Below are 13693 nucleotides of genomic sequence, written 5' to 3'. Positions count from 1 at the left end.
TGTGAATTTGTAAATGTCACTTTAACACGAACTCACCACAACATTCCGTAAGGGTATTTGAGAGAATTATCTTTTCAGACAAATTTGTTTCATTGCACTATATTCAGGAATCTATTGTGAGTAATTTGTATGGATTCAATGAAACAGTGTCTATGGGACTGTAGAAGCTTACTTATCACCACTAGTTTTCAATATCTGTATGATATTATGGGTTTATTAGACAAAAGTCAGGACGTATGTGATAATATATGAAATATATGATAATATGTGGTAATAATTAGATAATATAAACTCTGACTATGATAATGCCAAATTGCTTTTATTTAAGTCAAATCTCTTTGCTCTTAAAGGCTATTTCTTAGAATTTATTTTAAAGAAGACTCTGGCTGTGGTAAATTATGTATGTAAAATTTTACTAACATCAGGGTTTATATGATACAAAGAATGGTATATAAGCTAAGTGGCCCTTAGCAAGTTATAGATTGAATCAATTAGTATACATTAATAGAAAGGGACTTTACCTCTAATCATGATACTGTTTTATATTTATAAAGTATATGTACTCTGACATCTTTTTTGTTTAAAAACTAAACAATTATCCCTAGGCAATGTGATTATCAGTAGTTTCTCCTGTTTTTACAAAAATTATTTGTAAATGTGTTTAAGGGGAGAATGTTTGTATATGTTTATCTGTGTAAGTGTGTGAGTGTGAGTGGGCATGTATTTATTTTATAAATTACGGAAATGAAACCAAACGCACATATAGGAATTGGTGAACTGGAAATAAGGATGTTCTTTGACTGGGTTCATTTACCACGGGTGAATAAGTACAATATTGGGCAGAAAGATATTAATGAAAGGAATTTTTTATAAAAGGTCTGTGTTTTTCTGAGTCACACTGCTTGTAAAAAATATCAGATGATAAATCACATTATTACATCTGTCACTTATTCCTCAGACAACAAGTGTTCAACACCAAGAGACCAGACACAGAGAGAGTTATGTAAGCCAGGTCAGTCGGGAGACAACACTGAGCCCTGCTGTAGATAGACCTGTGCGCAACAAAGAAGTCAGTAGTTCGGGGCCAGGCACTAATATTTTTTGTGGTTTCTTTGATTCATGTTTTAAATTTCTTTAGTCCTTTTATCCTATTTCAACTGAAAGCATGTTATAAAACCAAAGGAAGGTATGAAATATAACACAAACATTTATTTAAACTACTTCTATTGATCTATTTATTTTTAAAACTTATGTACATAGATTGCAGGGCTTACAATAATTTGCAATCATGGATTGTGAAGGTGATTGGAAATTTTTTATCGTTTTGTATTTCTTACCTCCACTTTTATTGCTATAAAATCTTTTTATTTTTAAGGAAAATATTTGTTTAAAGATGTGTCTATAGGGACAGATATTTTAGCGAGTTCAGGTCAAGTTTTTAGAAACCTGCACATTGATCACTAGATCAATATTCAGATGTCCTTTTTCTCTCCTTCATCTCCCTTCAAATCCACCTTCCTTATATTCTCACAGAACAGAGGAGGTCACAAATGACATTATATATAACATAATTGGTTTGGATAAAATATAACAGTGGGGCATAGAATTCAATTAGCCTCCCAAGGACAACCAACTCATTTAAACCAAAGGAGACAGATTTCAGAGATATTCAAGAGAAACAGGGATCAAAGAAAGGAATAAAACATTGTTACAATTTTTAGGCTTGGGATGGGGGACAGTTCAGACTCTCTCTGAGATCATGGGACAGTGGTCACAGAAACACTTTTATCATGTGTCTTACACATCTGACCTGCTGGTGAATAGATCATGCAAATTCTGGTCAATTAGGGCAGCGGGACTCACACAGTAACCAAACTCCCTTTCTTGCCTCTCTGTCATTTGTGCTACTTGCATCTCTACAATTAGCTCCCAAAAATTCTTCATAATCTCCCCTGAGCCACAGCAGCTGTCAGAGGGAGCCTGATTACCCCTGGCGTTTCCTGGCTGCGCACTCTAGTGCATCACTCATGGAGACTCATCCACGCTCTTCTCTAGCAGACACCACCCTCCCTGCTCCAGGGGGTCCTGGACCACAGATGATCTCTATCCCTTGTTAATGACGGGATACGACTCAGTAGGCGGGATAGGACCTGAGGGCCTAATGGGGAAGTGGGAGTGTGTTATATGGAGGAACCTGCCATAGCTCTGCTGCTGCACAATTTTGTAGGAAAAACAAAGAAATATCTCATTACCTGCATCTGTCACTTAACTATGCTTTTCTATTACAGGATACAACAACATTTCTAGAAATTTGAAAACAAAAACCATCATGTCGTCATATGCAGATTGTCTAGACCAAGTAATTGTAAGAACTATTGCCGTGATTCTGAGGACTTCAAGTTCTTTTTTTTTTTTTTTTTAAGATTTTATTTTTCTCCCAAAGCCCCCAGTACATAGTTATGTATTTATTTTTGGTTGTGGGTCCGTCTAGTTGTGGCATGTGGGACACCGCCTCAACATGGCCTGACAAATGGTGCCATGTCCACGCCCAGGATTTGAACCAGCGAAACCCTGGGCCGCAGAAGCAGAGCGCGTGAACTTAACCACTAGGCCACAGGGCCAGCCCCAGGACTTCAAGTTCTTAATCTGTAAGATAGAAATAGCAAAAATTATCATAAATATTACATAGCTTGGTGTAGAAATAACGTGTTTAATTTGGATGAAAGTGTCCTACAAACTCTTTACAGTGCTATACAAATGGAAGCAGTATTATTATTATTGTTTTATCAATTTATATGCAATTGTACATTTCAGGGAGATAAGTTTACCAACAACGGATTTAGCAATCTCTTTTTTTCTAATTGCTGAAAAATAGAAAGGAACGGCAGTTTAACCGTTAAGATAATATTATGATATTACCCTCCACTTCCATTTCTTTCTTAACCAGGGATTTCCAGACCTGAGTGATGGCTGTTGAGAACTGCACTGTGTTTACTGACTTCCTATTCCTAGGACTTTCTGACAGACAGGATGTGCAGCAGGGGCTCTTTGTTCTATTTCTGCTGACTTGTGACATAATTGTGATTGCCAATCTAGGGATGATACTGTGCTCCAGAAGGGTGCCAGACTCCACATGCGCATGTATTATTTCCTGAGCAATCTGTCATTCTGTGATGTTGGCTACTCCTCTACTTTCACTCCCCAAATGCTGGCTGATTTCTTATCTGAGCAAAAAATGATTCCATATAATTTACATGCCATTCAGATGTATTTTTGAGGGGCCTTTGCAAATGCGGGATGTCTCATATTGGCCATCATGGAATATGACCTTTATGTAGCCACTTGCCGTCCTCTTCTTTATACAATAGCCATGTCCAGGAGAGTCGGTACCCAGCTAGTGGCCATCGTGTATATGGAAGGTTTGGTTGATTCAGTAATCCACGTGTTGCACATTTCATTTGCCATTTTGTAATTCTAATGTCATCAATCACTTTTTCTGGGACATCCTACCCTCACTAGCTCTGTCTACTTCAGCCATAACTGTCAATGAGATTGTGGTGTTCACTTTTGGTAGTTGTGTTCTGGGATACAGCATCATCACTGTCCTCCTCTCCCACAGCTACATCATAACTACCATCCTTAGAATGAACTCAGCGGAAGGAAGATGAAAATGCTTCTCTACATGCACCTCCCACGTAACCACTGTGCCTATATTTCATGTTACACGCTGGTTCATGTATTTGTGATTCAGGTTATCTTACTCCATGGACACAGACAAAATGGCCTCTGTTTTGTATAAACTTGCCATTCCTATATCAAACCTACTCATCTACAGCTTAAGGAATAATGATGTGAAAAGTGCCCTGAAAAAAATCAATCATCACTAAATTATCTTCTGGGTAAAATTGCTTTTTCACCAAAAAATATTTATGTAAAGATTCTGAGAGCTAAAGTTCAGGTACTTTGACATAGCTTCCTGTAGTCTCACCAATACACCTTCTAGATATTTGTTATTGGTTATCATTGTGCCTACATTGAGTGTAGAGAGCCTTCAGTATTGATCTTATCCTTGTCTCCAAGCTAAGGAAGAGTTGTAATAGAATAATTTTCCTGTTTTGCAAAGAAGGTCTGTTTATAATTCCCTTCTGTGTTCATGGTTGTTATCCAGGGAAATATGGGCAGAGCAATCCCTCCCCTCATGTCAACTCAACTTTCTCTTCTAAGTTTCCAAGGTTCCAATATTTTTTTAAACCAATAGTTTAATAAAGTTGCTTAGTCTGAGTAAGTGTTAGTGGGTTACATTACATTTATTTGTGTCTTTCCTTTGTTCTATTATCACCCTATAAATGTTCTATTGTAGCACTTAGAAGTTTATAAGTAATAAATTAATAACTAAGAATAAATTAAAAAGTCCTGCCCTCCCTCAAAGTTCCATAAATGTAAGTCCCTTGTCTGTCTTGTCCTCCAATATTTCTACTTTGCAGTTTACGATACTCAACTACAGGATGACATTCAAAATAAATTTATTCATTTATTGAATAAATGAATGAGTGTTCCCTGCAAAATGCAATGATCATCATCCCCTTCCATTGTTAGTTTTTCCACATCACATCCTTCTCACACATCCACCAATGACTGATGGCAAATATCTTTGTCCAAATACAATGTTATCAATGACTGTGTGTAGTTGGTTAATATTATAGTCAAGTTTTATATCTTGACTCCTTCTTTCATCCTGGCCATTGAATCTTTAAATGTAAGTATGACATATCAAAAGTAGGATTGGGTATAAGTCTAATACAGAGAACAGACAGATACATTATGGGGATAGGGTATGTAACTATATTTTTTAGAAATAGAACAGTAAGAATGTTCAATAACCCAATAAGTAAGTGGTCCAGTTTTAAAGTCAGAGGTGGTAATTTTTAACCTCCCTGGACATCTCTCTTTCCAGAAACACACTATGAACCAGGTAATAATGCAACTCTAAATCACTATGGTATTTAACATGTCACTCTTTTTTTCTATACCCATGTTACCCTTATGTAAAATAGGGAATTCATCTAGATTAGCTCTAAGATCCTTTCCATCTGATGCAATTTGTCTCAATGAAATATGAATCTACTACTGTGTAAACCCATCCCAGTACTGGAAAGGTTTTGAAAAAGAAAAATAGATGTCTCTTCTTTTTAACACCAAAGAATTGTACTGCATCTCTTGGCTGTTTCAACCTCAAATAGTGGTGACAATAAAGCCAGCCAGATAGTATGAATTTCAGAAGATCAAACACTTAAAAATGACCCTTTTCAGTGGCCTGTTATTCAAATTCAGAAACTCATAGACATTTCATAGAAGCAAATATCCAACTTTATTTGTATTCAAGGAAACAAAAATAAATACCTAAATGTAGTATTATGACTCAACTACAGGTTGGTTAAAATGAGAATGGAAATATCACATATTGGTGAGGATGTGGAGCAACTGTTGCTCTTACACATTTAGAATAGAAAATGAGGATTAGCACTTTACTTTGTAAAACTGTACGAAAGTATCCACTAAATCTAGACATATAAATGTGCTTGATGTCAAAATTCTTTTCCTAGATTTATACCCAAGGGAAATGAGTTAATCTGTCCACCCAAAGACGTGTACAGTTATATTCACCATTGTCTTATTGACAATAACACAAAACTGAAAGCAACTCAAATTTTTACCAACACAATAGATGAAGAATTGACAAACTTCTCCTAAAAGTTTTAAGTCATAAATATTTTAGAGTGTGCAGGCCATAAACTCTTTGTCATAATCACTCAGGATTTTTCTTGTATCACACAGACACACAAAAAACCTCAACCATATATAAATAAAATGATGTGTCTGAATTCCAATAAAACTTTATGAACCATAGTTTGCTGACTCCTGTTCCAAATTAGATAAATAACTTTGGTAAGTTTGTACATTGGAAACTACACAGCAATGAGGATGAGTTAACTATTTCCACATGTAACAACATGGAAAAATCTCACAAACATAGTAAACGAGTTGAGTAAAACGAGCAAGACAAAAAAAGCATAAAACTGTATGATTGTACTACTATATACCTCAAAAACATGAAAACTAACCTATCATGCTGTACATCAATTTGTGATGGGTGTGGGGATGATTTCTAAGATGCTACTAATGTGTTTTTGGCCTGGTTGGGTGGTGGGATCTTTTCAGCTCTGAAAATTTAGTTGCAGTATACTTTCTTCAGTGAAAGTTTTCCATATGCATATTACACTATAAACAAATTTCCACAAAACAAAGTCTATTCACTATCAGATTGTAGGCAATGATAAGATATATTTTTTTTTAATTTATCAGTTCCTTGTACACAATGTGTTCATAATATATTTGTAAAATTAATATAGTGCCTAATTTCCTTGAATAGCTCAGTATATAATTAATCTTCATCTTACTCAAAGTGCTGTCTTGCTTGCAGAACAACAATGTTTTTATCCACCCACAGGCATTTCTAATCTTTCCTCCAGCGGCAGGGAAACTGTGTTTTGGGGCCACTATCAGGAAATAAAATCTGTGTCATAATGCTTAATGTTTCAGGGACAGACAACTATTTTCTGAAGAATGTGATCTTCTAGGTAGTCATATGCCTACATAGCATTGCTTTAGTGTCATCTGAAAACCCTTACATATGAAGTTTTCTCGCTTGTATCTGATGTATAAAATTTCTCCTACAGATTGTCTTTTTTCAATTATTTAAGAATTCTATTCTTAGTGAAACAGATCCATTTGAGAGTTAAATTAAGTTATGCAGTTTATAATAATATTGTAGCTCCACAGACTCAGGTTTACATCATTGGGAGGGGGTAGAGTGAAGGGAAGTTAGTCTACAGGGTCTGGAAAAGCAGCCCTGTATAAGAAGCTACAGTTACATCCTGTTTGAACAAAATGTAATCTAAGGGATTTTCACATCCCTGAAGACATGAAAGCAACTGAGGGGAAAACTAATTTGAAAAGACCAAGGAAAATTCTACATCCTCAAATGTGTACCAGAGAACTAAACAGTGATAGCAAGCATCTTGAATAACACAAATGCATCAGTATCTTAAGTTTAAATGGTATGTAATTATTAGCAATTAGTTATATTATTTGAGCTCTTAATAAAATATCTCTCACAGGAGTACATTTGGTATCTTAGTATTGGGAACATAATGTGAAGCATGGCAATCTATTCTTTGAAGGGGTCTGTCTTGATTCACTCAGAATGTGACCATTATGGAGGGTATCCCTGAGAGTTGCCATATTGCACAATTTCAGGAGCCACCACATTTTTTTATTTTCTATTTACTCCCCGGAATTGGGCAATTCAGCCATCTCCACCTCATTTTTTTCCCACACAAATGTTAATAATGTTCAAGTGTTCAGTAGTAATAAATATAACACAGTATTAGTCATTTTCCATTCAAGTAGACTTTTCTCTGGAGGTATGTAATACATTTCATAAAAAAGATCTGAACTCAGAATAGGGGTTTGATGATGATATTATGTCTTATGAGTGTTTACAAACTTTAAAAGCAATTGCTAGGTGTTAAATTATGTCCATAAATGATGTTTGATTTGAATTCAGGATGCACCTCTCTGATTTGCGTAAAAAATCTTAATATACCTTCTTACTGTTTTTTTCTGCCATATTTCAGCAAAAAGTTTATTTTTAGTTTTCACAAGCATGCACACATACATGGAGCACTATATAGAAAATGTTCCATAGGTGTGTGTGTGTTTGTGTATGTTTGTGCACGTGTGTGTGTGTACATGCTATAAAATTGACTATAAACATTATCCCTACCAATTATTAAGCAAAACTGAACAAATACTGTAGCAGTTGCTACAGAAACAGGATACCAAATCTAATACAACCAATCTTCTTCCACCTCAATTCAATATGTGTGTCCATGCATATAGAAACACACACACACTTACAGAGACTGCATACATATATACACATACTGCATTGTGTTCCTGGAGGGTAAACAACGTGGCTTACTGACATTATTTTTTCTTCTTAGGCCACATGATAAAATTGCCATACTATATACACATCAGTGTTCTGGGGACACTTCTCCATCTCCAACGTTCCTCATGTTAGTAATTTACTATTGAATATAACACGTATCTGAACTGCTATTGCAGTATCACTCATTTCTTGTAAGGAGTTAATAAAATAATTGTTAAGGAAACTTAAGTGCATCATACATTCTTATTTATAGAAATTCTTGTTTTGACTCACTAAACAGAGAGGAAACTATATGATGAATAGTGATAACTTTGATATTTGTGAATCAGCCGTCATTGTAAAAGTGAGTGTATACCGCAGGTGTAAGGTCAGTACATTTTTCCCATTGTCCATTTCCAAAATTGTTAATAGAATCCAGATATTCTTGCAAACCACACCTATTCTCACTATTAATGCAATTTAGGGTTGATTTTTGGTACTCATCTCAGAATGTGTTAGGCTTTCATTCGTTGCTTTTGGGATTTCTTCATAGCCATTTAGTACTGGAAATTTTAGTTTGAACTTTCTAGACTCATTAGTTCTGCTAAGGAAACTTAGAAATAGAAAATTTGGATGGTATTCTGATGAATCAAAGACAAAAAGATAGTTAAAGAATTGAGTCTAGAAACAAGCTTCCTTTTTTTAATCGAATATATATATCTGTGTGTGTGCATGAAAAACTACATGATAGTAAAAATAAATGCTTTCTGAAATAAAGTTTCTCTCTGGTTATATTCTCTGTATACTATTCTGGTTGCGTTTTACTGTATAAACGTTGCATGGCTTAAAACAGTGATCATTGGTCAATTATTCTATCTTCTTTATGTTGACTGAGGTCACAATGAAGTATTCAACTGAAAGTTGAGACAGGCTATAAGGTCTTTCATAACTGGCACCAGGATGAGAATGCCTAGAAAGATCGACTCAGCTGGTACCCTTCCATGTAGGCTCAGAGTCGGTCATATGGTTTATCCAGAAGGATAGTTGGACTTCCTACTTGGAAGCTCTCAACAGAGACATATAGCATTTCTGCTTACTTCTGTTAGTCAAAGTGGTTGAAGGAAAGCACAAGTTCAACAGGAGGATATATAGGAACTATGCCTCTAAGGAAAACGGTGTAATGATGTGTGCAGTCGTCTTTAATTGCCCAAACTATCATAGTCCATTGCAGAACTTTGAGGTTTCCCCTTCCAGATTCTTTTATTAAGAGTTTTTAACACTTTAAGTAAATACATGAGAAAATGTGCAACCTTTTTATTCTTTGTTTTGCACATACTTACAAAGCCACTGAATGAAGCAGCACTGGAACAGCAACCACATAGAAGGAAGAGTGACAGGCGTTTCAATCGTTATTGTGTTTGTGAAAGCAGAGTTAGCTCTGGGACCTTGGGAAGTAGCCCAGTCACAACAGATTCCAAGATGGATAATCAAGGTTTAAGAAGTATGGAGAATTCCATTGTCATCTCTTGGGAAGTATTTGGGGAGGATATGAAATTCAAACTTACTGCTATTCTCAATTACTTAAAGAACTAGTATGGATAGTAGCAAACTAAACGTATCCCAGAAAAATGATTATCCATGGAAAAATTTTTGACTGAATCATCCCTACACATAGGAACTATATTAGCAGATAAAAATTCCCAAAGCTAGTGTATTGCTATTCATACTCCAGCCTCCACTTCAAGAAACTTAAAATATTTAACATTAAATATTTAGGGTACAATTACCTTTGCAAATCCTTGTTCTAGGGACTTTGGGGAATATAAAATTAAAAATTGAATGTATTTATAAACCCTTAAATGTAATAGAGATTTTTATATGAATAAAATAAACATAATTAAAAAAATAGTCTACTAAATGTAGAGAATGTGATAGAGTCATAAAATCAACAAAGTGTGGATGGATGAGATGCATTTTGGGGATTGGAATGAGACAATGCTTGTTGAAGAAAGTGACCTTTATAGTTTCCATTGACAGGAATGTTTAATCATCATTATTAATACCAACTAAAAAGTAGAGAAGACCTAAATGGCCATTAACTGATGAATAGATAATGTGCCACATTCAAAAATTGAAATATAATTCAGCCATATAAAAAGAAATTCAGAAACTGCTAAAACATGGATGAACCTTAAAAACACTATGCTAAGTAAAAGAAGACCACTAATGAGAATAAAACACCCCATATAATATATAATGCCAAGATATGAGTTACCCAGTATAAACAATCTCCTATAGTCAGGAAGCAGATTGGTGGTTGCCAGGAGTAGTGGGGAGGCAAGAAGGGGAGTTGCATGGTAATGAGTATGAGTTACTTACTAAGATGAGGAAAAATGTTTTGGAATTAGATAGTGGTGATGGCTGCACAATTTTGTGAAAATACAAAAACTAAAGGAGTGCATACATAGAAAGGGTAAATTTTATAGTATATAAAATTATGTCTCAATAAAAATAGTAGCATCAAAGAATAGCAATATTCCTAAATGAGGTGGTGAAAGATAATGCTTCAAAAATGAGAGAAACAAAATGAAAAATAGAAAGGCGATGGAAATTACTAAGTAGAGGATCATTTTGTATTTTATTGAATTGCTGCTTTGACTGGAGACAGAGAGTATAGATTCAGTGTCAATGTCAAGCTCAACAAAAAAGTAATTTTCACTTCTATTACTGTCAGATGAACGTGTTGACAATAGTGAAGAAATAAGCTTCGGTTTGTGCTAAAGTTGTTGCTGTACTCACAGGGGAAAATACAGAACAAGGAATATAATTAATCCCATGTTAGCATACACTGAAGCCTGAGGGTGGAAGCTTCAGAGATTTAAGTCCCAAATGCTACCTGGTAAAATAAAATGCCACCTGGTAAAATAAAGTGCCATCTGCCTACTTTTCAGCTACATGTAGCGAGTACAGAAAGCACTGCTCCTCTCAGGTAGGTTCCTGAGTCTCCAAATTTAAGAAATAGTGGGGATATTTTTGAAAAAAGAGAAATTTGTAAATGATTGACTTTACATCTGCTTACGCAGTTTAATAAACTGAGCAGCCTATCATCAAAAAATTATATTTTTTCTCAGAACTGAACTGACTGAAATTATTAGGACCCACAAAATAACATTTTAATGATTTTATTTTAATCCAGGGTCACAGGAGAACTGTTTATCACTGGGGAAGTATGTACATGAATTTAAGTTTTTTTATTTCAGAAATAATTTAGATAGCACCTTACAAATAGCAACATGCATACTCACCTCCATGTGAACCACATGCTATATTTACTTAACTCTAAGAAAAAATAAATCAGCAACATTCCTATTCTCATATATCAACAAAGACATATATACATGCAAACACATGACATACACATAAATATACACATCCATAAAGAAGAGAAGCCTATATGTCTCAGGAACGTTTATTGTCCCTCATCCTGTTTACATTTTTAAAATTTAAGCATCTATAGAAAAACCAAAGAGATGCAAATGCATGTGTTACATTCTATCATTCTCACTTCTTTTTAGCACTTTTCTTTGGTCAAGAGGGTCATCTGTTGGCACCAGACAACTCCCACAAACAGGGAATGAGTATTGCGACAGAGTAATAACAGATTTCTAGAGGAAAGGTTTAATGCTTATTTCATGTCTCACCAAAAACTAAAGGTAACAGAGCAGGAACAGTAAAGTAATCATTTCATTATTATTAGGTAATGGTATTCATTGTTTCTAGAATTAACATCAAGTCTTTTAAGCCAATCATATTTTTTGAGGAACATAACAATGGTAATCATTTTTTGCTTCCATTTGACTATTTTCAGGCTTAGAAAATGCTCAGTCCTACATCTCATAACCTGGTCCCACTAACATTGTTGTCTCTTCCATATTATATTGAATGCAGAATTGTGATATTAATTCATCTAAATCTACTGCCATAGATAAGAAAGTTAAAGCCTGGAGAAATAAATCTTATACAAAATCACATAGATCATGAATGATATGTAACTCAGATAAAAATTTTCCAATATCTGTCTCTATTTATTTTTTACCATTATCAAATATATAGCAATCCTTCTTTAAAGACTGGGTACATGACTGGATAATTTTTTGAGTATTAGAAAACAATTATAGAAAGAAACTGTATTCTGCCTTTCAGATATATGTGGATGTCCAGAAAAATTAAAATGTATCTATCATTTTTTGGATTATTTCTTCATAAATTTAGGTAAGAACAAAGAGGAATGGTTGGCGAAAATTGCTCCTCCTTGAATGGATTCATTTTCTTGGGAATTTCCAATAACGCTGGGATGAAAGTGATCCTGTTTACTATGTTTCTAGTTGTTTATCTCATTAATCTTTTGGGAAATCTTGGAATGATCATTTTAATTAGAATGGATTCCCAACTGCACACACCGATGTACTTTTTCCTCAGCCACCTCTCATTCTGTGACCTCTGCTATTCCACAGCAATTGGTCCCAAGATGTTGGTGGACATATTTGCCAAGAGCAAATCAATCCCCTTCCTTGGCTGTGCTCTGCAATTCTTCATCTCGTGTACCTTTGCAGATTCTGAGTGTCTATTATTGGCCGTGATGGCCTTTGATAGATACAAGGCCATTAGAAACCCATTGCTCTATGCAGTCAACATGTCCAATAGAGTGTGCTCTCTGCTCATGGCCGGGGTTTATCTGGTGGGAATGGCAGATGCTTTGATACACACCACATTAACGTTCCGCTTATGTTTCTGTGGGTCAAATGAGATTAATCATTTCTTCTGTGATTTACCACCACTTTTCCTCCTTTCCTGCACTGATACACAAGTCAATGTGTTGGTATTATTCACTGTTTTTGGCTTCATTGAACTGAGCACCATTTCAGGGGTTCTTGTCTCTTATTGTTATATTATCATATCAGTCTTGAAGATCCACTCAGCTGAAGGGAGGTTCAAAGCTTTCTCCACCTGCTCCTCCCACTTAACTGCTGTAGCAATTTTCCAGGGAATTATGCTCTTTACATATTTTAGACCGAGTTCTTTATACTCCTTAGATCAAGACAAAATAACCTCATTGTTTTACACCCTTGTGATTCCCATGTTAAATCCTCTGATTTATAGCCTACGGAACAAGGATGTGAAAGAGGCCCTAGAAAAATTGAAAAATAAAAGATTGTTTTAAGTACGTATATTATGTGTACACACACACACTCACATGCATTTAATGATTGTTGTTTTCATAAAATTATATAATATGATACAAGAGAGACATAATTTTCTCACATTTAAATAAATGAGTATCTGTATTTATGTATTAAATATCACTATGTTCTCTTTGCGCATCTAGATGCTTTGGAGTTCATGATGAATCCAGTAGTTTCTATACAAATGAATCCTAGAGTCTAGAAAAGTAAATAAACTTTAATTAACTAAAGACTCAAATAATTCATATTAAGGCTCAAAACTTTCATAAAGTAAAAAACTGGAGGTTAAAAATCTAGAAAAAATATCAAAATCTAGTCAGTAGAAGAAAAGCTTCCCTGGATGGAGATGAATATTTAAATAGTCTTAGATCTCAAAAAAAAAAAAAAGTGCAGTTTGGGGAACAGAAAGGATTCTAGGAAGAGGGTCTGACAGTTACAGAAGTCTTGAGGTGGCCAG

The 13693-nt window shown here is 34.9% G+C and overlaps 1 protein-coding gene and 1 pseudogene across 1 annotated transcript; both read left to right on the top strand.

Moving 5' to 3' along the window:
* Nucleotides 1-2966: 2966 nt before the first annotated feature.
* Nucleotides 2967-3887, top strand: LOC124233625 (olfactory receptor-like protein OLF2; annotated as a pseudogene).
* An 8391-nt stretch (nucleotides 3888-12278) lies between these two features.
* On the top strand, nucleotides 12279-13214 carry LOC124233627 (olfactory receptor 5W2-like). Its single transcript, XM_046650768.1, has one exon. It carries the CDS (start codon nucleotides 12282-12284, stop codon nucleotides 13212-13214), a length of 933 nt encoding a protein of 310 aa, XP_046506724.1. The 5' UTR covers nucleotides 12279-12281.
* The last annotated feature ends 479 nt before the right edge of the window (nucleotides 13215-13693 follow it).

This window comes from Equus quagga, unplaced genomic scaffold, assembly GCF_021613505.1.
Source record: "Equus quagga isolate Etosha38 unplaced genomic scaffold, UCLA_HA_Equagga_1.0 207781_RagTag, whole genome shotgun sequence".
NCBI classification, from domain to species: Eukaryota; Metazoa; Chordata; class Mammalia; order Perissodactyla; family Equidae; genus Equus; species Equus quagga.
This window is presented reverse-complemented; position numbering and strand designations above follow the sequence as displayed.